Source organism: Varanus komodoensis, unplaced genomic scaffold, assembly GCF_004798865.1.
Source record: "Varanus komodoensis strain SLA01 unplaced genomic scaffold, ASM479886v1 scaffold7_3, whole genome shotgun sequence".
Taxonomy (NCBI): domain Eukaryota; kingdom Metazoa; phylum Chordata; class Lepidosauria; order Squamata; family Varanidae; genus Varanus; species Varanus komodoensis.
In genome coordinates, this window is record NW_025336480.1 from 16,091,065 (window position 1) to 16,116,410 (window position 25,346).

The 25,346-nt window shown below is 43.8% G+C and overlaps 2 protein-coding genes across 4 annotated transcripts in view; one reads left to right on the forward strand and one right to left on the reverse strand.

The window, feature by feature from the left end:
- The first annotated feature begins 13,351 nt into the window (after window positions 1–13,351).
- On the forward strand, window positions 13,352–21,255 carry SQSTM1 (sequestosome 1). Of its 3 annotated transcripts, none has more exons than XM_044454431.1 (8): window positions 13,352–13,700; window positions 15,709–15,804; window positions 17,273–17,508; window positions 17,602–17,758; window positions 18,020–18,106; window positions 19,128–19,363; window positions 20,058–20,262; window positions 20,954–21,255. In XM_044454431.1, the coding sequence occupies exons 1-8, from the start codon at window positions 13,517–13,519 to the stop codon at window positions 21,112–21,114; spliced, it is 1,362 nt and encodes a 453-aa protein (XP_044310366.1). In that variant the 5' UTR covers window positions 13,352–13,516; the 3' UTR covers window positions 21,115–21,255. The 3 variants fall into 3 exon arrangements, with proteins under 3 accessions (XP_044310366.1, XP_044310365.1, XP_044310367.1); XM_044454430.1 differs by having other exon boundaries at window positions 13,353–13,700; window positions 18,017–18,106; XM_044454432.1 differs by having other exon boundaries at window positions 13,353–13,700; window positions 18,017–18,106; window positions 19,128–19,315.
- Window positions 21,256–22,784: 1,529 nt separating this feature from the next.
- The window catches only part of LOC123035972 (MRN complex interacting protein), an 11,318-nt gene continuing 8,756 nt past the window's right edge, over window positions 22,785–25,346 (reverse strand). The window contains exon 7 of the mRNA XM_044454689.1: window positions 22,785–23,426. Coding sequence (XP_044310624.1) covers window positions 22,875–23,426 — 552 coding nt within the window. The 3' untranslated portion in view covers window positions 22,785–22,874. The remainder of the gene's footprint in view (window positions 23,427–25,346) is intronic.

The following is a 25,346-nucleotide window of genomic DNA, read 5'->3' on the forward strand; positions in this document are numbered from 1 at the left end:
TTGATTCTGCAAGAAATTAGGCTGGCATCAACACTGAAGGCCTTTTTGTTTCGCACTTATTTTGAAGAGTAAATCTGTTAGGCTTGATTTTAAACTTAGTTGCTGCTACCATTTTAAGTGTAACTATGTTTTTTAAATTTTGGTTGTGAATTATGTTATATTATTAGATAATTGCTTTATATCCCCTCTCAGTTTATTAATTTATCATTTATTTTATATATTTTATCAGTTGTTTTATTACTATTAATTTTATTCCTACTATTGTTTTATTGTATCGTTGATTTTTACTCTGATTGATTGTATGTAAGCTGCACAGAGAGCCTATGGCTAATCAGGCAGCTTATAAATCAAATAAATAAATAAACCACTCTTGAAAGGCAGGGGATTATAAAAGCCCAAACATTGTGGAGAGAATGAAATGTGCCTTTGCATTCTTTCATCCTGCCAGATTACCATCTGATGACCCTAACAGATTGACAGTGGAATTAAGGTAGACTGCAGGAAGGAATGTCTTCAAATTAAGCACAGCCGCCTTAGCCACGGCTACTGGAGTAGATTGCTTGAAAAGCAGGAGAGACGACTTCAGCTTGACTACTCCCACCATCATGCTTTGCTTCAGAGAGTGCTCAGAGATATCTGGCTCTCAACTCTTAAGTTCGAGTGCTGACCCAGCTGGACCCTGATCTCAGCCAACGGGGTTCCCATATGCTCTGAACAGTTTGTGGGAATGAAGTGGCCAGATGGGATGAAGGGCTGGTGGTAGTACAAGGCTGCAACAGCCGTGCTAGTGCAACAGCCGTAGTACAGCCATGGAACAGCCATGCCATGCTGATGGGGCCTTCTGCCCAGGTACTGCCCCAGAGTGGGTGGGATGGAAGGCAGGGAAAGCGTGTGAGGCTGCTTGGACAGAGGCTACACAGCTTGCCCTCCACATCTGTGGGACAGGGAGGGCCCGAGTCTGCAAAACTGGCTCCATAAATGAAAGCCCACGTTAAAAAGTAAAACATGGACAGACCTTTGGTAAAAGCAAATGAGAAATGCAGGGCCTGTAAGAAATTCAATATCATTAGCTAATAAATGGGTGTACAACTCGATAAATGCATGCTGAGATGACTGGTCCACTTCCTGTGGATATACTAAGTAAACTATGAATGTTGCCTTTAAATGGAGAATCTAAAAGATTACTAGTGATATATTAACTAGCAAGAACAGCAAAATGATGTTGAAATAATATGCCCATGACTGGTTGGCCTTGAAGAATGTGTTAATAAATTGTTTTGCTGCAGCACTGAACAAGAACACTAATTGTGGCCATGCAGGCTCCACGGATGGGTGGCTGACAGCACTGCTGAAATTATATTGGAAATTATACTGGTCACTGTCACTCAGAAATACACGTGTATTATTGGGTCTTTAGGGCTTCAGCCTTCTAAGGGACTATAATGCCAAACTAGGTGATTGATCAGGACATATCCCAGAGAAGAACTACCTGTAATTTCAGGGCACTAGGATGGTTTTCCTAGTGGTCTCATGACGTATCATGGTTACTCTTCTCCAGTCATTGATCTTGCCAGGGGAACTGCAGTCGGATCTACAGCACATAGTTCACAGCTTTACTCCAGCTTAACTAACATTGCTCCTTTCCAGAGTATCCTGGGAGTTGTTAATTTGGCATGGGTGCTGAAAATGAGCTCTTAGAGACCTAAAGCTCCCCTCACTGATCTATGGTCCCATGAGCTGCCTGGTGAGGGGGAATGGTGGATAAACTGGGCTCAGCACTTAGCACAAAGATTGTCACAGTGACAGAGATGTGCCACCTGGCACAGTTGACCAGTGCCCTGAGTCAGCATGAAATACCTAAGGAATCCAGCAACTGGAACTGCCCTTAGAGAAAGCAGACCAAGTATTTTCCTAAGAGCTGATGAATGGCACAGGAATATAAAAAATAAATTGCCTGGTAGAAACGATAGAAACAGAGTAAGTCAGAAGGGGCCTCCTGGGCCATCTAGTCTGACCCCTGCCTCCAGCCGGCTCCACTCATGACATGCCTACCATGTGCATGTCCAGCCTGTCCTTAGTAGAAAATCATAACACTTTCTAAGCAACCTCATACTGTTAGCCAGCTAAAGCCATACAATGAAAAATTTTGGTTGCTAACTAAAAATCATGCACAGTCCAATCCTATGGCTAACAGACAGCCCAGGACAATTCACAGCCCCAGCTCAGACCTCAGACACTCACCCTGAGATTCAGCCAAGCTGAGATTTTGAGCTCAGAGCTCCCCTGCCCCATCCTGCAGCAGGGCAGAAAGAACAGCACTGGCTGCTTCACCTGGGTCACAAACACGACCTCAGAGAAGGGGTTTGTGGGCAGGGAGAGGGCAGAGAGTGGAGCAGAGCAGTGCTGCCAGAGCAGAAGGATTCCTAGTAGTGTCTCAAGACTCTTCCCATCCTACTCCAGACAGCACTTGGACAGCTTATTGCTTTGAGGGCAGGAAGGACATGGAAGCAGCCATCACCTCCGTACTCTTCCTGCCCTGTGTAGGACCCCTTCAATCCTCCAAGTTCACAGGGCTACAGACATTACGTTGGTTTGCGCCTGTACTGTAGTGGTCTTGTCGTGGCATCATTCCAAACCAAGTAATTTCTAACTGTAGCATGGCAACTCAGCTGAGCCACTGTGCTGACAAATTACTGTTTAGGATATAGTGTAGTATTACAACCTGTGGTTTGTAAAGTGATCCAAGTTGTTACACAGGTTTCATCACCAAAATGATCCTGATCATTATGGTCTAGCAGTCAGCATCTGTTCTCACAGCCATTCTACTTAGGGCATGTCCATTGGTGCCACCAGAGTCTGAAATGCAAAAATGAAGTGCAACATCAAAGAAGAACCTGTAATCATAAGGCTTTAGCATGACCAAAAGCGAAAGAGCCAAGATCTCAGCTGTGAGGCAATGCAACTAAGACTGTGGTTGCCAAAATTGGATGTAGCATAGTTGCATTACAGTGCTACAGAACCTCACCAAATTGGGCACAGGGAGGGACTGATGCTCTACTTACTAGTATTACTTAATACTATTCTATTTTAACATCACCCTCTCTGGCTATGTATCTAAAACTGGAAGCTCTTGGTTCAAATCTATGGTGGGGTAAGCAGAAAGCAGATTTCCAGATGTTCTGGACATCAATTCCCAGCATTGGCCATGCTGCCAAGGACTTCTGAGGGATGGTCCAGAGAATTTGGCCTGCCCTTGCTCAATTATCTATTCCTCTTGGGTGTGTGAAGTGGGGCAACTCTTCACCTGGAAAGGCATCCTTAGAGCCTCTCTGTCACTGAGTGCCATCATGTCACTGTGATGTTGTCTGTCTAATCCAAACCTTTAAGAGCCAGTGCTCAGCATGCTATTGCTTTCTCATGCTCACGCTGTCTCAGAGACACAACAATGCTGTAAACCAGGCTGTGGGAGAGAAGAGAGGAAACGATACATCAAAGACATTGGCCTCCCAAGCCGAGAGAGGAAGGAAAAGCAGGGCAATACATTTGTGATGCTTCATCATTCCTTCCCAGCCCAGGAAGCTGACTTCCTCAGTCCAGTCCTGCTTTTCCAGGCTCTGTTTTATGTCCGAGAAAATGTAATGTGGAAGGGGTGGGATGGGGTATTGGGGATTGATATTGGAATAGTGAGTGAGAAAGAAAGAACCTGGAGTGTAGAGATACTGAGCAAGGGAAAGCACAGAGTAGGAGACTGGGAGTGTAGGTAATTTTAATTTCGATGCTACCTGAGCACAGGAGTAATGTAGTCAAGGCAGCTTACAATATACAAAGTAAATTTTGCTGACAGCAATGGTGCTAGGCACCTAAAAGAACCAGAACTAAGGCCCACAAGAAAAAAAAGGCAAATGTGCACATGCTCAACTGCATGTGTAAATCTATGAGCATAATTAGAAATAAGTTACTATAATGTAAATTTTATAGAAGGCAAGCTAAATGATCTCATGCTTGCTCTCAGGAGAGAACAGTGAGGTGTCTCAAGTTGTTCTTGCTTAAAGCACACCCTCCATACACCCCACCGCAATCTTCTGAAAACATGGAACATGGCGCACCGGCAAGGGAGAGTGCGACAATGTGTTGTGCGCTATGATACTCATGATCTTAGGCCAAAGTTTTGCACCATTATTACAGAGTAACCCCCATCCATCATAGGGTGGTTTAGTTATGCTGCCTCCCCTTTCCCCATTACCACCAGCACAACAGGAAGGGCAGAGACCTCAGGACTGTGGGGCGATGCTTTGGCACTCCTGGTCCCTGGAAAAAGTAAGGAGAGAAAGAGCTCCCAGGAGAGGCAGCTCTTCATTTCATTTTAAATGGAAAACCATTTTTGGTAGTTTCCGGGATCTTGGAACTTTTTTCTTTAACATTCTTGGTCTCCAACTATTGGAAATCTGTGATGCCAATGAAGAACATGGACCAGAAATTGGCCACACAAAACATGCAAAATGCACAATATATTATTCACCTTTTACATCATCTTATTTCAGTGAATGAACATGGGACTCTCTATGAATGTGGAAACTTTTCCCTGAACTGTGCAATTCATTAAGATGCTCTCCCTCTGGTGGTTGAGCTGTATCGTTTTGTTTTGTGCAAGGAGGTTGGATACACAGGAGCCAAACACACTTTTTCATTAAACAGAAAAGAGAATGTCTTAAAAGAGCGCATTAAAAAAAAAAAAAAAGGAAGCTGTTTTAATGTAAGGTGCTCATCTTCTGATCTTAAGATAGAAAGTTTTTGAAAGTGCACACTTATGAAGAAAGCACTTTTATATTCTAAAAAAGATGCTGGGCAGAAATTCTTGCAATAACTTCCTGTTTAGAGAGTCAAACTTTACACTTACTTGTGTAATACTAATAAATACTTTTTGGGAGGAGATCGGCATGTTAATTAAAAATTGTATCTTGTATGTTGTCATGTAGGATTTCCTAGTATTTCCATCAATATATGTGTTGGTACATCCGGAGGAGGTAGTGTCCCTTCTGACTCGCTCTGTTTCTATGTTTCTATCAAAGATAGGCTGGACATGCACATGGTGGGCATGTCATGAGTGGAGCCGGCTAGTGCTGGAGGTCAGACTAGATGGCCCGGGAGACCCCTTCTGACTCACTCTGTTTCTATGTTTGTATGTCATTATCAACTTTTCTAAATGAAACATCTAGGCATCTTCTTACTTCAGTCTTAGATTCTGGTGTAAGAGAATTATGATCCTCTGCCAGCCTCAAATAGTTGTTCTTGATTATGGCTGCCTTGTTACAACTACAGAAAACCTAACCCAACAGAATAAATTTTGTATACCTGTGATGTCTGTTTTCATTTCCAATGATCCATATCATTCTCTAGGAGAACAATAATATCAGAGGGAAGAGACAAAGCCTAATAATTTCTTGTAACCTCAAAATATAATAGTCATGTTCCAGTCAGTTCTGGAACACTCTCAAGTGCTTGCATGACAGAACAAGCAGACCAAAAGATACAGATTACAAATATTTACACATTATATAATCTGAGTCTAGAGCTCCCTCTTTAGGATGTATTGAGGAAAGGAAAATGATCATGGGACTAGCTGAGTCATAGACATCTGATTTCAGTTCCTTCAAACAAGCCAAAGGGGCCAACAGAAGGTTTTTCAGAAGGCCAACAGTTCAACACAAGTCTTCTGTTTTGTGATCTCAAGTATAAGTCAGAAAACCAAAAGTTTTATAATTCGAAAGGGGAACATGCCATTGAAAAAAAAAAAAAAAGATTGCTGTTATCTTGCTTCCTTGATGTTCCTAATGAGAAACAAGGACTTAGATTCAGTCCCTACATATCCTTCTTCAGAAAATTTAATCGCCCAGTTTCTGACACTATAGTTACTGGACCTGCTCCAGTCTTGAACATTAGTATCACACACAGCAATTAGCTACAATTTATTTTCAAGCCAAGAAAAGCTTTACCTGCTTAATATAAGAAAGCCAAACAGGAGAAAGTTGGCCATATTGGTTCATGCATGTGTCCATTCTCTTAAACTGTCAGTGGGTGGGGGGGGGGGCACATCTATGCCTATAGGGGGGAAATGCACCCTCACAGCTGATTGGGGCACTTTCGTCAGCTCAGTACAGCCTCAAAACTGGAGGTAGCGGGACTGGGAGAAAAGCAAGGAAGTATGGGTGGCAGGAGGCAGAGGAGGGTTTTGCCCTCTGTGTATCTCCTCTGAGAGGTAAGTCAGACCACCCTCCTGCACTTTACATGGATAACACAGATGCCTCATCCTACCTAACTGGGCCCTCGCACGTATATTAAATGGGTGAAGCTTGTGAGCCTCCTCCTTTTACCCACAAAGCACACAAGTGGGTTTGGAGAAAGCAGGGCAAAAGGTTTACTGAGGATTTGGGAAAAAGAACTGAATGGGGGGAAATGTTGGTCACATCCTAAGCACACAAAAATAAGTGGTTCAATGAGCCAAATAGGTTTCAGTGTACAATGCAATAAGCCGTTCAAAGTAGCAAATCTGTGGCAAAGGACAAATAAAAGGGGAAAACATGATCTGGCTAGCTCAGTTGTCTGTTAAAATGCCAACCTGACTCCTTGAAGATCTACTGTGTTTGTGTCAGTTCTTCTGGTGTCTTTAGATAGTTTTCTCCCTTTTGGATGTGGGTGATCTTGCCATGTGTCTGCTTAAAGCTCCCTTGTTTCTTGGGAGACTTGCTCCTGGCACCTGTATTGGAAAAGAAAGACCCCCAACTCTAGTTCCAGTGAATTTTCTCTCCCCTGGGTCTCCCTCCTGGCCTGGGTTGATATTTGATAAGAAACACTAGTTTTCACCAGCTGACTGTCCAGTTATGGCTTCTATCCAGCTCTGAGATGGCCACTGGCAGGTTCCTATTGTTTGGGCACCTGGACAGTTTAATGTTGAATAGATTGGCTCAGTGGAGACCCACTAACAACCTTCTCTGAGTCATCCACTTTGCTTAAGCAACTTGCTGCAGCTACTTGCAAAAGGGAGGTTTCTGTCTCTTGGACCAAGGGAAGATGTAGTCAGTATGGAGGACTCCACATCAACCATTGTTGTTGTTTTTATGTGCCATCAAATCATCTCCAACTTATGGCAACTCAAAAATGTCCTATGGCAGCCCTGTTCAGCTCTTGTAAATTCCAGTCTGTGGCTTCCTTTCTGGAGTCAAGTTGTCTCATTCCACACGAACCATAACAAGTTACAAAAACAAAAGGAGGAAGTCCATAGAAACTGAAAGAAAGCTAACACTTTTTAAACATTTTATTTTGTTCCTGAAGAACATCAAGCCAAGCGGTGCAGGATACCAAGCTATCCCGAAAACAGCCTACAAAGTTTTTGTCTTTTTTCATTTGGCTGTTTTTTTGTTTTTTTCCCCCTGGCCTGGTATCCTGCAGAAAAAAGTATATCCCTACCTCTTGTGTTTATACTGCAAGAAATACATGAACATTAATTGCAATTTTCCTAATAATTTAAAGCAGAAAATTATGCCAAGGTAGATCCAATGTTTGTTCATTTTATGGTAGTTAATTTTTATGTAATTGTAAACCTCTCAATTTTTCTTTTTCAGGAATCTCTGTAACATAGCCTGATGACTATGCAAGTTTGATACTTTCTTACTAGGCCAGTAAAAGAGGAGGCAGTGAAGTAAGTTAAAAGGAAAGTAGTCATGAGACTCAGCTGAGTCATTAACAGCTGAGCTCACTTCCTTTTAGAATTTCTTGCTCTGGGTAAAACAGGTTCTTGATTTTTAAAAAATTAGTAAAGTCAAATCTGAATTTCAGCTGACCTTATATTTTTAGAAATGGGGTTCAGCCATTGCATCTTTTCCCCAGAATGTCTGCTATAATGTGATACCTGTTACACTTATCAGGAACTAGTTCATTCAGTTTGCAATCTCCAATTCGAGCCTGGGTCTAAGTCACAGACTTCATGGCTACAACATCTAGCTGGACTCGTCTGTTCCGTTCCCATCCCAAGCTTCTTACCACCAAGTGTGATGAGAGTTCTGGAGAATTTGAAAGCTTGCCCAATCTTTTGTGGGAATTTGGTTGGTCCTAATAAAGTTATGGATCAGTTATTTCCCAATGGCAGAATCTGTAAGAGCAAAATGGGTGAGGGAATGACTGATAGCAAAGGCCAGATAGAATGATGGGCTGAATTAGTGTCAGAAGTGAAAGCAAGGGGTCCAGAAAATGACTTCATCTCCTTGTCAGGTTCCTTGTTTTCTCACCAGTTTTTCTGACTTTTTTCTTAATGCAGAAAATATTTTAAGGAGAAAAAGATGGGGCAGCTGCACAGTATGAAACTGCATTAACACCAACATGTAATTCTACACCCTGTTTGAGCTTCAGGGCAATGTGCATCTTAAGACAATCCTAACAATCCCATACATATCTGCTTAGAAATATGACTGAACTCAGTGGTACTTATTCCAAGTAAGCAGACATGGCATTACAGTCTTACAGTGACATCCTTTATATATTTACTAAGAAGTCCCACTGTGGTTAATACTCCATAGTAAGAAGTATGTTTGTTCAGGACCACAGTTGTTTGCGAAGCACACATAAGGCAAAAAGGCTGCAGCACTCCTGTACTGTTTGTAAGATTTCTGTTAAAACCTGAGTAAGTTGGGAGATGAGGTAGTGCGATCCTGTTGATATTCTTGGATCTCTGACTTTCAGTACCATCGAGCATGGTATCCCTCCTGAAATGACTTTCTGAGCTGGGAATGAGTGGCCCTGCACTGCAATGGTTCTGGTCCTGCTTGGGTGGCCAACTCCAGAAGGTGGCACTTGGGAGAATATTGCTCACTTCCATGGATACTTCAGCATGGAGTTCCTCAGGGGTTAATCTTATCCCCCATACTGTTTAACATCTACATGAAACCACTGAGTGGGGATCATCAGGAGCTTTGGAGTGCATTGTCAGCCATTTGCTGATGACATGCAACTCCACTTCTTTTCAACCTCATCAGGTGAGGCTAAGGATGTGCTAGACTGGTTCCCGGCTGTGACAACTGGATGAGGGCTAATAAACTGCAGCTCAGTCTAGATAAGGCTGAGATGCTGTTGGTGGGAGTTTAACCTTTTATGGATGGGATGCATTCCCCTTGAATGAGCAGGTTCATAGCTTGGGGATGCTCTTGATCTGTCTTTGCATCCTGAGGCTCAACTGGCCTCAGTGGCATGGAGAACTTTCTACCAGCTTCAGCTGGTGGCCCAGCTATGCCCCTATCGGGACAGGCATAGCCTGGTTTCAGTAATCTATGCTGCGCTGACCCCTAAATTAGATGACTGCAATGCACTCTATGTGAGGCTGCCCTTGAGGAATGTTCAGAAGCTGCAGCATGTGCAAAATGCAGCAGCCAGATTAATAACTGGAACCAGAAGGTCTGAACATAAGACTCATTTTGGCCCACTTGCATTACCTGCCTGTATGCTTCCAAGCAGAATACAAGGTGCTGATTTTAATCTAGAAAGTCTTACATGGTTTGGGACCACAATACCTGCCAGAGTGTATGTCCTGACTTCAATCTACCCAGAAGATTGCAGCTGCATTTGCAGCTGCATCTGGGGCTTTTCTGCATTTGCAACTTCAAAGAAGGCCCAGGATGAAGAACAAGAAGTGGTGACTCCCTAATTATGGAATGGTGTGTTCACTGAGGTCTGCTTGGGGTCAACATTGTTATCTTTTCCACATCATGTTAAAAATGCCCTCTATTCCCAGGCAAATTATGGCATGTACTAGGCTTTGTTGGCTGCTTTATTCCTAGAGATATCTTTCAGATGATTAAGCTAAATTTAAGTAAGTCAATTAATGAGATCTCAGAGGACATCTTTAAGAGTAAGTCAATGGGGTACACTTAAAATGAATGTAATGCCTTGAATTATCTATGTTTAATGTAAAATTCCTCTATTTATACCTAGCAAGTTTTTAAAAACAAAATAATGCTTTGTTTTGTAAATTCCTGTGAGGGCCCATTCAACTACAAATGCCCTTTAAAAAGATTCACCTTTCATTTTATCAGGGTAGACTTGGTTTCCCTTATCTTTCTTTACATCATCAGCCCTATTTGCTGACTGCTACTAAATTTGGATCTGCACTGCTCCAATTGGATTTTTCTCCCTGGGCTGTTTTGGAGTCTTCTTGTTTGGTTCCTCTTCCCAAATGGACTGAATTAGGTTCCCAGTATAACAAAACAGATAGGGTGCCTCCTACAATTGTGGCAGTAAGAGAGGTGTGGCACATAGTTTCACCATACCTCTCAAATGCAGTTTATTTTCACACGAAAAATTAATTCTATGGGGAAACATGGAGTTAATGATTGGCAAGAAAACATTTGTTTGGTGTACATAAACCAGCTGGTTTTTTTCTTTAGATCTGCTTGTAGGTCTGTGATAATTTCCTGTCATTCTGTTTTGCATGTTTAATATGATTTGTCAGCTATGGCTGAATGACAATTTATACAGTTGAAGCATCTACTACAATCTAAGTTCAAATCCACCTCTTTTACAGCTTCAGAGGCCCCTTCACTACTGGATATACTGATTGAGACTGAACGGCTCCATTGGCCCACAACCCATGTTCCTAAATATCTACAGTAGACTCCAGCCTAATGTGGCGGAAGGGCAAGCCAGATAGGCTGGAGTTCTATAAATGCTCACTTCCTACCCCACCCATAACATTAAAAACACCCTTTTATACCAAAACCCGCTCTTATTCATATTTTCTGACCTCTTAATACAGGCCAGTACTTTATATATGTTTGTTATGTACTGTACTGTACATTTTAAAAATTTATTACAGAAAAAGGAAGTCCAAGGATAAAATATTGTACACATTTTAAAATTTTATGATGTCTAACTTAATTGCAGGAAACATAAAATCATGTACACTGTACAGTATGCATACACTTTTAAAATAAACAAAACATTAACGTAAAACATAGGCTTAATTCTTACAAAAATTATTTAAACTTATTTTACTGTTCATTGATAGTTATTTTTTAACTAGGGTGGATAGTACAGAGGCCGGATAGTTGCGAGCCGGATAGTAGAGAGTCTACTGTATTATCTGTGCAAAATATGATAAGACTGGAATATTGAATTGAACCATCCTTCTCTGCCCAATCAACAGAATGCTTCATTGGCATTTATTTCAAAGACCATAACACGTCTTAAGTTACATTTACCTCAGCAAAAATTGATGTTTTGATTATACTGGATGCCAGAAGAACTTTTCAAAGCCAGTGTGGCATAGTGGTTAAGAGCGTGGGACTGGGACTCAGATGACCCGGGTTCTAGTCCCCGCTCAGCCATGGAGCCAACTGGGTGACTTTGGGCCAGTCACAGACTCTCAGCCCAACCTACCTCACAGGGTGGTTGTTGTGGGGATAAGATGGAGGAGGAGATGTAAGCTGCCTTGAGCCCTTTGTAGGAAAAAGGCAGGATATAAACCAAAAAAAAAAAAAAAAAAATTGAATCAACCAATTGCTGGATATATAATACACTTTTCTTACTGATCTGCTTTGGCAATATGCAATGGCTGCTTCCTTTTGAGAAGAGGCAATCATTTAAATACATTTTATGATAGTTTTTTAATATTGAATATGCTTAACTATCTGCCTGCTCCTTAGAACTTAACACAGGGCTGTTCTAATCTTCTCCATGAAATCTCCATGCCCTTTCAACAGCTAAAAGACTAATACTACAACATTGGAATGGGCACATACAATAAACCAATGGATGGAGGACTTCAATTTTTGAAGAAGCAATTTTTATGTGTAATTTACAAATGGACAAATACATGGCTACTTGGACTGCCTTTGCTGAAGTCTATGCATAACTATTTTCTGTAACAGAATAGCTATAAATCTTGCTATATATAAAATAGGTAGGGATACATTGCATTGTCAGTTTTACTAAAAAACTCATTTAAGAAATGTGCAGTATGTGCTATATATAGTAATAATAAAAAAGGTAAAGGTTTCCCCATGACATTAAAGTCCAGTCATGTCTGACTCTTGGGGGCAGTGCTCATCTCTGTTTCCTAGCCAAGGCAGCCAGCGTTTGCCCAGTCTCCATGGTCATGTGGCCGGCATGACTAAACACCAAAGTGCACTGTTACCTGCCCACCGAAATGGTACCTATTTGTCTACTTGCATTTGCATGCCTTCAAACTGCAAGGTTGGCAGGAGCTGGGGCAGAGCAACGGGAACTCACCTCGTTGTGCAGATTCGAACCGGCGACCTTTTGATCTACCAGCCCAGCAGCACAGCAGTTTAAACCACTGCGCCACCCACAGCCCTGTAGTAATAATCTGTATATAAAATAGAAGTTCATTGTCTACATGTATTGTCACAGTTTTACTAAAAACCTCATTAAAAAAACCCCAAACTATTTTATCCTCCCCCTCGCAACGTAACTATTTGTTGAGGTTTTGCCCTGTTCCTTAACTCTGCTTCGTGTATACCGAGCTCCTATTTTGCACCTAAAGTCCAGTTGGCAAACTTCGAAGTTGTGTCAAACGACACAGTAGATTCTGAAGGCCAGAAGTCTGGCCGCCCCTGATTTAATGGCTTCCAGTTCGACGACTAGAAGAAACTCACGAGGGGCTGCGGGCCGCGGCGCCCCCCGCCCAAGCCTTTCGAGACCTGAGGGGGCGAGAGCCAGAGGCCTTTCCGGGGCCTACCCAGCCTCTGCAGAGTTGTGTTCTCACGCAGTGAGTCAGCACGCGGGGATGACGTCAGGCGCCCCCGAGGCGGGGGCAGCGGGAGAGAGCGCCTGCCGGGCGGCCCACTGGGGCAGAGGTCGCCCCCGCGCTTGGCGGACGCGCCCGCTTCCCGCAAGTTCACCCGCAACAGGCTTTTCGCGCGGCGCGGAACGAAGAGCTGAGTCACGCTTTCACGGGTCGCTCGAGGACGGGATTACCCAGCACGGGGTCCCAGAGCCCCGCTTGCCCAAGCCAGTGGGGGGCAGATAAAGGCCAATTCGCTTGTGCTCGCCCCTCCTTCGTGTGTGCGTGTGTGCGGGGGAGGAGAGACCGTCTTCTAACTAAGGGCTTACAATGGCGGCGCCTCCGCCCTTCCGAGCCCTCCAGCACAAGCCCTGCGCGCCCGCTCGTCTTTCCTTCTTTCTTTCTTTGCAGGGTCTTCCGTGCCGGGGGGCGGGCCAAGCGTCACGCGCTCCACTATTATTATTATGATTGTTATAATCTCCCCTCCTTTCTTCCTCCCAACCCGGGTAGGGGTTTTCCCAGCTGAAGCCCGGCCCCTTTCGCGGCCGTGCCTATAAAAGCGTCCGGGGCGGGCTGCAGCGCGACGGCTGCGCCGAGCGCGAGGAGGAGCTGCTGCTGGTGCTGCTGCTGGCGAGCGGGCTTGTCGTCTCCCGTGCTGCCGTCGGGGCAAACCCAGCCTCCGCCTTCCGCGAGCCAATTTCTACTGCGCCACAAAATCCAGCCGCCGCAATGGCTCCGCTGACGGTGAAGGCCTACCTGCTGGGCAAGGAGGAGACGACCCGCGAGATCCGCCGCTTCGCTCTCGACTTGCCCGCCCGCTACCAACCCATCCGGGACAAGATCGCGGACCTGTTCCAGGGCTTGCTTCGCAATGGCGCAGCCGCCACGGGCGCCTTTCAGATGTATTATAAGGGTGAGTGAGGCGGATCTTGGCCCAGAAGGGTGAGTGAGGCCGGGTAGCGAAGTGGCCCCGCGCTGCCTCTTCAGAACATACAAAAGCGGCTTAGTGCAGCAGCCTTGAAGCCTTTTGCATGGATTCCACCGTATCGGGAACAGCTTGACCAGACTGCTTCTAGCGTGTGGCTAAAGGTCCTTCATGGCAGTCAGAAATAGGGAATTTCTGTTTGGGAGAACTAGTGGAAATCTGCAGTTCATGCAAGATCTGGGGCCAGTGCCTTTTTTGGAAAGCTCTGCACAGTTATTGTGCAAGAATAAGCAACACAGGTGTAGGTTTTACTGAAATGGTCAGGTTATAAGAAATTTCCATCTGTTAAACTTTCAGATGTAGTGGTTAAAAGTTCAGCATCTTTGTGCATCAAAAAGGTGGTAAAGCAAGCAAGGTATTACGTGCTGTCTGATCCAGAACAGTTATCACCATCATTCTATAGTCAATTCTGTTTCAAGTGTGCTTGGAATCCACACACCCAGGTCTAGAAACCTTGCTTGCTGAAGTTTGGCCATAGTGCTTGACATGAAAAGGCACTCTGCACATGTACAGAGGCAATCTTTTCCACACAGCTTATAAGGCTGAGGCCTGGCACTAAATATGTTAAAAGGCTAGATCCTATTTAAGCCCCAGTACAGGTAACACCCTCAGTTCACCAGAATTCAAGTACAGGAAAAAGTGGGATGAAGAGCAGGCAGAAGGATCTACAGTATGACTACTCTTTAAGAATTCCAGCTGCAAGTATGGTCCCATTCCGATAAGGTTTTTGTTCCATGCTGCTGTGGTATGAATAAAAATACAGTAAATTTGCAAGTAGGCATAATAGTTTTGAACCTGCTCCTCTGATCATTACCTGGGAGGGAAGGTAATACTCTAGAAATATTGCTTGCACTTGGTCCCACCCGTACATTTCTGGTATTCAACACCCACTTCAGTGCTTGTGGCCACCTGTATGTGTGAAGGGACCTGTGGCAGCGAAACTGCGGGGAAGCAAATTCCTGCACGGTGATCTTGAATATACTTTTAGTAAAAGCTAGGCCAAAGCAGCATCACAAAGGAGCGACATACAGTGGGATAAGCTACAGGGTGTCTCTCATGAAAGGAAAGTGTGCTTCCTAGCATTTAATAGAATACAAGGTGATGGTGGATGTGATTGTGATGGCATGCTCTTAATTTCAGAGGCTGACAAGTTGTCTTCAGAACTTGACAATGTCTGTTCTTAACTTGGAAAAGCAGAAAGCATTTATACCTGCTTGCCACTTAATGTGTGCCATGGTTGACTTGGGTGGAGATATTTGTACACCGGCAATGCTGTCTGTGTTTCTGGCGCTCTTGAGATTGAAATTCTGCCAATATGGTTTGTCATTAAAAGAAAAATAAAGAGGGGTTTCATGTCAAGGAACAGGTTACAAAAAGCCTCTGTCCTACAGCTATTTGCTTTGTATAAAGCCTCTTAAAGCTTCAGTACAGATTTATCATGGACTAGCTTTTCCTTGTTGTCATGGTGAAAAAATAACTTGATTAGCGGTGGAGATCTTTGCTCTTTCAGTGGAAGATTACATTTCTTTTGTCTGAGTCTTAGCTAGCGATATGATGCAATCTGAAGCTTATTTACCTTCAGATGTTGATTTAAGTAATTGAATAATAGCATTTTGCTACAATTCAGGTGACTGTAACCAAAGGATATTTTTCTATCAGTATAAATGGTCAAGTAGATAGAATAGTACAGAGCAATTTCCTTGATGATACTTGTATGTAGCTCAACAAAAACAGCTGAGAGGGGTGGTAGTTTCAGAAAGGAAGTTATACTAATATCACCTGCTCAATCAAACTGTGTATCAGTGCATTAGGATTCAGCACAGCAGTGTTTTCTCCTGCTTGAATCGTAACTGCCGAAATGGTGCACTACTACAGAACCTTCAGGCTGAGGCTGTGTATTCCTCTTGTTAAAGGAGTTACTGTTTTCTTCTTTCAGATGAAGATGGAGATATGGTTGCCTTTTCCAGTGATGAGGAACTGAAGCTGGCTCTACCCTGTGCAAAAGATGGCGTGTTTCGTGTTTTTGTTAAAGGTAAACTTGATTCTCTTGAGCCAACTCCGTATTCTCTTAATTAGGTTTTTTCAGCATCTGTGTTGTAATGCAGGAGTGGGTAAGAAGGTACATCTCCAGATGTTTTGGACTTTCCTGCCAGCATGGCCACTTGCCAGAAATGCTGGCAGTTGAACTCCAAGAATCTGGATATATTCTGTTTGGCCTTGTTACAATGCAACTAAACTATGCCTAAGGGGTTAAGACTGGTCCAAAAAAAGGCACTTTACTGCTTTCAAGAAGAAATGCAGAAAGCTACAAATAGTGACTCACTATCAGGCAGTCTGCCTGATGTGCACTATAGGATTGTAGTAAGCCAGACCATGTCAAAGAACAGTTGCTCTGCTTTAGGATACACAAAAGCCAGGTATCTTTCACATTTGTTTCTGTCACTAATCGCCGCTCATAGATCCTTTGTCTGCTGGTAGATACTGCACCAAGGTAGATATTTGAAGAAAAATGCTGCCAATTGGAAATTATTCTGTAGGGGTCAGTTATTAGAAAAAGAAAGCTATGGTCATTTAAAACAGATTTCATATTTCATACAAGCAGGGCTGACAACATTGAATGCCAGAAAAATGGTGCTTTAGTGATTTTAGAATCTATCTTAATTAAGCAACAGCCTGTTGAACATATTTCAGCACTCTAAAACAGATAAATTTTTGGAAAATACTGTGTAAACCCTTGATCTATTTATATATAATTATCAAAAATATGGTAACTGTATCCAAAACAGAAACCTTTGCTGACAGAACTCCTTGGCATGTGGATGCCACCACTGGCAGTGCAAAAAGTGGGGAAGTTTGGGAGTGTTGGGACTGCTGAGGATCAACAGGTTCAAAGATCTCCTTGTTCTGCTGATAAAAGCTGTAATAGGAGCTAGAAATTATGCAAGCGAAAGAGCTCAGTGGGAGGGGAGAAACGACCTTCTCTCCCTTCTGCCCTGGCTTACTTTTCTCCCCGAATTGCTCTGTAAGGCTGCAATCATATGCCTACTTACCAGGGAGTAAGCTCCAGTATTGAGCACAGTAGGGTTTACTTTAGAGTAGAAGTCCACTGTAGGTCCATTTGATTGGCTTTTTCACCCTAGTATTTAACTAGGGAGGAAATTCCCAGTCTTTATGCATAGTACATGAAGTTGTTATGACATGCATTTAGACCACAAAATGAGGGATGTCACAATACATTAGATCCCTGTTAATTTAAATAGAAAACTTCCCAGTTATTTTCTTGGAAAATTCACATTGCTGATTTGTACCAAAGCTCCAACTGTTCTAAAGGCTATTATGAGGTCTGGAGCAAACAGGATGATCAGAGATGGAAGACAGTATACACTGGAAGACCTAATGTCCTACCTATCATCTAGTTTTGTTTTCTTCCTCAGAATAATTTTAATATTGGGCGTTCAAGTGATAGTAATAGCTGAGCAGTTTATGTTTCTGTCATACAGAGAAAAAGGAACTTAAGCGCGACCATCTGCACCGTCAGTCCTGCAGCCAGGAGCGTCCCCCAAACGTGGTGCATCCCAATGTGATCTGCGATGGCTGCGATGGCCCCGTGGTGGGTGCCAGGTTCAAATGCACTGTCTGTTCAGACTATGATTTGTGCAGTGCTTGCGAAGGAAAAGGAACCCATAAGGAACACAACATGATCATGTTTCCAAGTCCATTGGTCAACCCGCTTGAGGTAAGTATGATGATGAAAAGGTAGCTGTATGAATGTGGCTCTAATGAGACAAACTGCAATTATTTGGAAACACCCTTTTTTTTAACTCTTTAGTGGCTTCCTCGAGGACGTTGGCTTCGCAAGATGAAACATGGTGTGTCACCATTTCCATGGATGCAGGCCTGGGGGCAGCCTTGTCCTGCTCGCCAGTGTCAGACCTCTGGTGAGGCAGAAGCTAATGCTGCTCCACAGAATGCTGCTCCTGAGCAAGGTAAAAGTTTGGTTTTATAATAACTAGGATACTGATTGCAAATGCAAAATAAAAGAGTATGACAATTTGATATTTGTCCTAAGTGCATTGCTTGGAAATGTCATTGGTTTCAGAGGAACATGCTTTTGATAGATGTGCTTAAGATCTCAGGAATACTGTACCTAGTTGTTCTTAAGAACCAAGGAGCGCAAGAATACCTTTCTTGCACTTTCTTGAAGAATTTCCCTTTTATCTAATTGCTTATTGTTTCTTCTCTAGAAGAAGCCTCCAGCAGTCAGTCTCAGGATCAAAATGTCACCTTTCTGAAGAATGTTGGAGAAAGCGTTGCTGCATTCCTGAGTCCACTTGGTGAGATGTTGCTTGGCACTTAGCTGTTGTCTTCCTGCTGTGCTTATTAAAGGTTTCCATGTGGCATCGGGTGGGCTAGATAAGACTTTCATCAGGGCTGCTCATTGGTTGCTCTCCTGTTCCTTTGCTGAAGGGATGTGCGCTAGTTGCAGCAATGCCACAGCCATATTTTTGCTAGAATATGACTGCCATGTTATCCTTCTGTTTAGTTTGCCACTTCATCTCATCCTTTCTCTGCTATTAATCTGTCTTGGACATCTTAAAAAACTGGTTAGGCTTTTTTCATTTCCTAAAAAGTGCTATTGCCATAAACTAGGGATAGTGTAGGGTAGGCAAGAATGGGCCTCCCTCACCTATTTTATCCGGTACTTTCCTTGCACAATAAAGAAGATGCCAGTACTTCAAATATACTATGAGGGCACTATGTAAAGACCGGATATAAATACTTGGAACTATCACAGAGCAATGTCATGTAGGAGAAAGAAGGTGACACTGTAAAATGCAATAAATTTAAAAGCAGCTGGGTGCCAAATACATGTCAGCTGTTGTAACGCCATCCATCTCTTACGCAAACTAGGTTTTTTCACATTTTCCCAAATGATTGCTGAGTGGGAATGCACAGCTTCTACCCAAGCTTCTTTACAGAGTTTTATCAGGCAACTACTTTTGTCTGATGTTCAGCATGGCTAACCTTTTATTTAACATATTGTTAACGCCACTTGTCAGAAACATAGAAACAGAGTGAGTCAGAAGGGGCCTCCCGGGCCATCTAGTCTGACCTCCGGCACCAGCCGGCTCCGCTCACAACATGCCCACCATGTGGACGTCCAGCCAAGAGAACCAATGTAAATCAGGTTAGAACTGTTAAGGATGCAGTAAATCTCAGCTGTCATTTAATTAAAAATATTAATAGAAAAATATCCAAGCAACCTACATTCAGGCCTTAGAAATTAGAAGTACTAGACAGAAATGTACATGCCTTAAAGGTGGCCACCAATTTCCATCTATCATCTTTTTCTAGGCATTGAAGTTGATATCGATGTGGAGCATGAGGGCCAAAGAACTAAAGTGTCACCCAGCCAGCCCAGCTCTGAGGCGAGCAGTTCCAGACCTGGCAGTTCCAGTGACCCAACCAGACCAAAAGGAAATAGCAAAGGGAAACCGGCTTCAGATGCAGGAGATATTACAGAGCAAATGCAGGAGATGATGGTATGTTCTCCCATTACACAGATGGAAGACGACAATCTTTTGTCACAGGTACAAGAACTGCCCATTCTGAATATGCACTCAAAAGTGCCAAGATGCATGCGTTGTTCAGCTTAAACTAGACTGACACTACTAGTGCTTGTACTGATATTTTGTTACGTCGGGTTTTGTTTTAATATGCAAGAGTATTCACTTTAGAAATGCTCTTGAGTATAATAGTCTTACTAATGTTTCAACTGAAAATAAAATAGCTTATGCAGACAACTGTAACTTTGTAGCAAATCATACTTTGTTCTGCTATCCTTTAGACTATTCACATTAGGCCTTGAATAGGCATGTAGGAACATTACATGCTGGATATGGTTGGAATAGTCAGAGCCTGTAATTAAGCAGCAGACGCTGGGTGAACCTTTCATATACCTAGCACCATGTGTAGGAACACTATTTTTACTGTTTATAAATCTGCAGCTTGACCACAAACTCTCTGAAGTGACTAAAATTCTCTTGTGGAAGAATGTAGCTGCAATGTTGCATCTGAAGTGGAGGGGGCTGGCAGGTGTATCGAATGCATAATTGCTCCTGCGATTCACCTTATTTGCTATCTACTATATTACTTCAAGTTCTCTGCTTCTCTCCTTTGTATTGGAGGCTGAAAAGCAATCTAATATGGCTCTTTCAATGCATGGTTCTAGTAAATAATTTTATCAGGAATCAGATCGTTAACTAGTATGTTGTCTGATTTCAGGAGCCAGGTGAATCTGGTAGTTCAGCAGGAGATGAGGACTGGACCCATTTATCTCCAAAGGAAGTAGACCCTTCGACTGGTGAACTGCAGTCCTTACAAATGCTAGAGACAGACGGTCCAAGCTGCCCAAATCCAACTGAAGCTCCTGTTAATGCTGGACCAACTGGCTTGCGAGAGGCTGCACACTACCCTCATCTTCCACCAGGTAATAAGAGCTTGGAAGGCTGCATACAACCCTACCATGCAGGCCAGGTAGGACTGCTTTTCGATGTTGGGACTATCTAGGCCTGCCTTCCTGAACCTAGCACACTCCAGATGCTTTGACTATCACTGTCCTTGACCATTGGCCATGCTAGCTAAGGCTGATGTTAATTGTTATCCAGAACAGCTGGAGGGTGCCAGCTGGATGAATACATCTTTTGTCAGGTGCATTTCAAATACAGGGGGCCCAACTGCAGTGGGTTGACTTGTAAAAAGTCTGGTCAGGAAAAACATGATGTTTTGGTGGACTCATCTTGTGGAACTTAGAGCTCTGGCGGTGGGGTGGTATAGAAATAAATAGTAGTACCTATCCAGGGCTTTACTGATAACAGGCAGCACCTGTTGGCAAGGTGACTCTAGAACAGTTGTTTATTGCTCACCAGGGAAGGACTGTTACATAATGCTAGCCTCAACATTGGGTCCATTCTGTCACCCCATAAAGCTTGTAAGAGTCAGCTTATGCCGAGTGTAAGTAATCTTTGCTGAGGCAACTGCCAACACCTCAATAACTCTCCAGAAGACAAAGGAGCGTTGCACAACCAGTAGAGGGGCCGTGCAGTTGTGGATTGCATCGGGAGTCCCTTTGACTACAGTTTTTAAAGTAACCGCCTGTTTCATACTCCGCATATTAACAGAAGCAGATCCCCGTCTGATCGAATCCTTGTCCCAGATGCTGTCCATGGGATTTTCGGATGAAGGAGGCTGGCTCACTCACCTGCTGCATTCCCGGAACTATGACATAGGAGCAGCTCTGGATGCCATCCAGTATGCCAAGCACTCACGAGCTCCAAAGTAGCACCTGTGCAGCCCTGCAATTCTTAAAGCAGATGGTTAACGCTTGTTCCATAAAGCATCCTTTTTGTATCTCTTCCTTTCTCTCACTGCAAAAAGCTGTTATTCCTATACTGTAAAAATAAAGGTACCACACCAACATTCACTACTGCTTTATCTTTGTGATTCTTCAAGTAATATTAGTAATAAATGCTATTATTTACATAATAGGCGGTACTGCAGGAAGAGTTGTGGTAGCTAATTTGTTATTTTACCTTCAAGTAAAGTGTGCTGTAATTTCAATCCTGCAAGTTACCGTATTTTTCGCTCTATAAAACACATCTGACCATAAGACGCACCTAGTTTTTAGAGGAGGGATCCATGGAAAGCTTCCTGATAATCACAAGCACATTCCCCATCACTTCCCCATGGGCTTCATTAAAAGACGGGTTGCCATTTGAAAACACACACCAACCTGTAATTAACAGCTCTCACCTGCGCGGGGGCGGGGGGGGGGCAGAGCAGGGTGCGCCAAGCGTGTGCCGGCCAGGTGGTGCCATGTGGTGCAGCCGGGACGGCAGCATGTCAGCGGTGGTCTTCCGGGCAGCGCGGCAGGTCTTCCCGGGCGGTGTGGGTGAGCAGTCCGTCTCTCCGTGGGGCCGGTGGGTTAAAGCCTGTGGCTCCTCCTCCGCACCGCTCCCCGAGCGGCACAGCTCTCACCTGCGCCTGGGGGGGGGAGGAGCAGCGCGCACCGAGAGCGTGCTGGCCAGGTGGTGCCACGTGGTGCAGGTGGGCCAGCAGCATCCCAGGCGTCAGGCACACACACATTCACTCTATAAGATGCACAGACATTTCCCCTTACTTTTGAGGGGGGGAAGTGCATCTTATAGAGCAAAAAATACGGTAATGGTTTTGGAGATCAGATCAAAGGTATTTTGTATTTGCAAATTGCAAAGTATCTGTGCCCTCTCCTATATTCAGAGGCTGTACTTGCTCCATATGCACCTGTGCCTGCCAGCTGGTGGACTGTAATGACCGCAGCCCCCTCTTGTGGATAAAGCTGGCCTCACCTTCATGCAGTCACACTGTTCATTTCACTATATAGCTAGGCTTAAATGAATAGGGATCCATATATTTACTGTATTTCATCACATGACAGGGAGTGAATTCCAGAGGAGCCAGCAATCTCCTCTGCACCTCACTGGCTCATGAAGGAAAACGGGGACAATAAGGAACTTGCTCTTCTATGAGCCAAACCCCATTACATTGCATTTACATCCCACCTTTTTCCACCTGAGGAACTCAAGGGGACTGACACAGTTCTTGTCTTATCCTCACCACCACCACCACCACCGCCACCACGTGAAGTAGGTTAGGCTGAGAGCGTGTGACTGCCCCAAAGCCACCCAGTGTTACAGCCAAAGGGTGGGAGAGATGACTAGAATGTGCATCTCCCAGCTTCCCACTTCAAATACCCCCACATGCACACGGATTCCAGGGCCTGTTCAGCCAATAAAAGGGAATTTGGCTAAAAAAACCCCCAAACCCCTAGAAATGGTTTGGAAAGTTCTGCACCCTTTGCCTCTAGAGTTCTGGGGATAAGCAATGGCCATGATTGTATTGCTGCTTTGTTAATTTCAAAACAGAGACATTCAAGAAACTAAAGGTTATACCCGGAAGAGTACAGTATTTGAGTACAATCCCCTTTTTATTATTTATACAACATGGTTTTGTGATGTAAAATAGGTCATTAAGCTACAAAACCCAGTTGTGATACTCGGAGCCTTAAATATCATCATCAAAATCATCTCCTGTAGAAAACAGGTTTCTGTACAGATTCTTTGAATTTGAAATAGTAGGACTCACAGACGGAATGGATATAGATTGGTCAGGCACCCTTTCTTGAAGATGATGGACCTTTACCAAAGCTGGGGCATGGTATGCTTCCCTAGGTATGCTGGCTATTGCAGTACAGTCAATGGTAGAATCCTGTTGCGTGCGATCGAATGGAATGGCTTCAGGCTGCTGTGATGCATGATGCTGGTTACCATGACAGGTACCGCTGGAGACAGCTGCCCTTGCAGCACTCGCACCCGCAGCAGGCCCTGGGACCAGCATTCCCCGCCTCTCTTGTGTGGTGACAGCTGCAGTACTGCTGTGACAACTCTTGCCAGGTAAGAGGAATTTCTCCCACTTGGAAGGCCCAACAGCCCTTGATTGCACATCCGTGTCCTCTCTGTGACGCACACGCTCTTGTTCTTCAGCAGGCAGCATCACACTTTCACATGTAGCTTCTCCACAACTTTTTATACCCATGGTATCTGAATTACTTTCGTCCTATAATAAAAAGCAGGAAATAAATCAACACTGCCTTATTACAAACTAGCATAAACCCTTTTGCCTTACAAACCTGGAGCCCTTTTTGCACTGTAATACACATTCTTTTTCCTTTCCAGATGTTTTAACACATGAATCTGGATAGTATGGGTTGATTTGTTAGAAGGCAAGGGACCGATAGAAAGCAACAGGCATTAGGAAGCAAACACAATTGTGCTTGCTTGAGTACAGACAACCAGCTCTATCAGCCTATCCTACCCACCCCACACTGTTAGAAGGGAAGATAATCAGCTACCAAGTAAAACTACAATGGAAGCTAGAACTAATCTGTAGGCTGCTAGTATTAACAAAAGGTTAGAAATTTAACATAGGTTTTTCGAGTTACTCTTGTCCAAATTAAAATTATGACTTAACAAGAGCATCCTTATAAAACTGTTAGTTCTATTAAACTGATTAATCCAGTTTGACCATAAGTAAGGTCAAAAATGTATCCCACAAAGATGGATGGGAAAAAAGTCATGCAGTTGCAATCCTATGCATGTTTAGACAGGAAGAAGGCTTACAATCCCAGCATGCTGGGAAGCATTGAGGGCAAGACGAATGGAGCCAAATACAGGGTGAGTCTAGAGGAAAATCTGTTTCAGTCTGGAAGAAACTGAGAACTGGGAAAGAGGTTCACCCTTTGGAAAGACAATAACTCTGAACACACAGCCAAAGTAACATTTTGTTGTTGTTAGTCGTGAAGTCATGTCCGACCCATTGTGACCCCATGGACAACATTCCTCCAGGCCTTCCTGTCCTCCACCATCCCCTGGAGTCCACTTAAGCTCACACTGACTGCTTCAGTGACTCTATCTAGCCACATTCTCTGCCATCCCCTTCTTCTTTTGCCGTCAATTGTTCCCAGCATTAGGCTCTTCTCCAGGGAGTCCTTCCTTCTCATTAGGTGGCCAAAGTATTTGAGTTTCATCTTCAGCATCTGGCCTTTTAAAGAGCAGTCAGGGTTGATCTCCTCTAAGACTGACCGGTTTGATCACCTTGCAGTCCAAGGGACTCGCAGGAGTCTCCTCCAGCACCACAATTCAAAGGCCTCAATTATTCGGCGCTCAGCCTTCCTTATGGTCCAACTTTCACAGCCATACATTGCAACTGGGAAAACCATAGCCTTGACTATACGCACTTTTGTTGGCAGGGTGATGTCTCTGCTTTTTAGTATGCTGTCTAGATTTGCCATAGCGTTCCTCCCCAGGAGCAAGCGTCTTTTAATTTCTTGGCTGCAGTCCCCATCTGCAGTGATCTTGGAGCCCAGGAAAATAAAATCCGTCACTACCTCCATTTCTTCCCCATCTATTTGCCAGGAAATGAGAGGACCGGATTCCATGATCTTACTTTTCTTAATGTTGAGTTTCAAGCCAGCTTTTGCGCTCTCCTCCTTCACCCACATCAAGAGGCTCTTTAGTTCCTGTTCACTTTCTGCCATTAGAGTGGTATCATCTGCATATCTGAGGTTGTTGATATGATTTCTCCAGGCAATCTTAATTCCAACTGGTGATTCATCTAGCCCCGCCTTTCTCATGATGTGCTCTGCATATAAGTTAAATAGGCAGGGCGACAGTATACAGCCTTGCTGAACTGCTTTCTCAATTTTGAACTAATCAGTGGTTCCGTGTCCAGTTCTCACTGTTGCTTCTTGACCCACATACAGGTTTCTCAAGAGACAAATAAGATGGTCAGGTACTCCCGTCTCTTTAAGAACTTGCCACAATTTGTTGTGATCCACACAATCAAAGGCTTTAGCATAGTCAATGAAGCAGAAGTAGATGTTTTTCTGGAACTCCCTAGCTTTCTCCATGATCCAGCGTATGTTGGCAATTTGATCTCTAGTTCCTCTGCCTCTTCGAAACCCTGCCTGTACTTCTA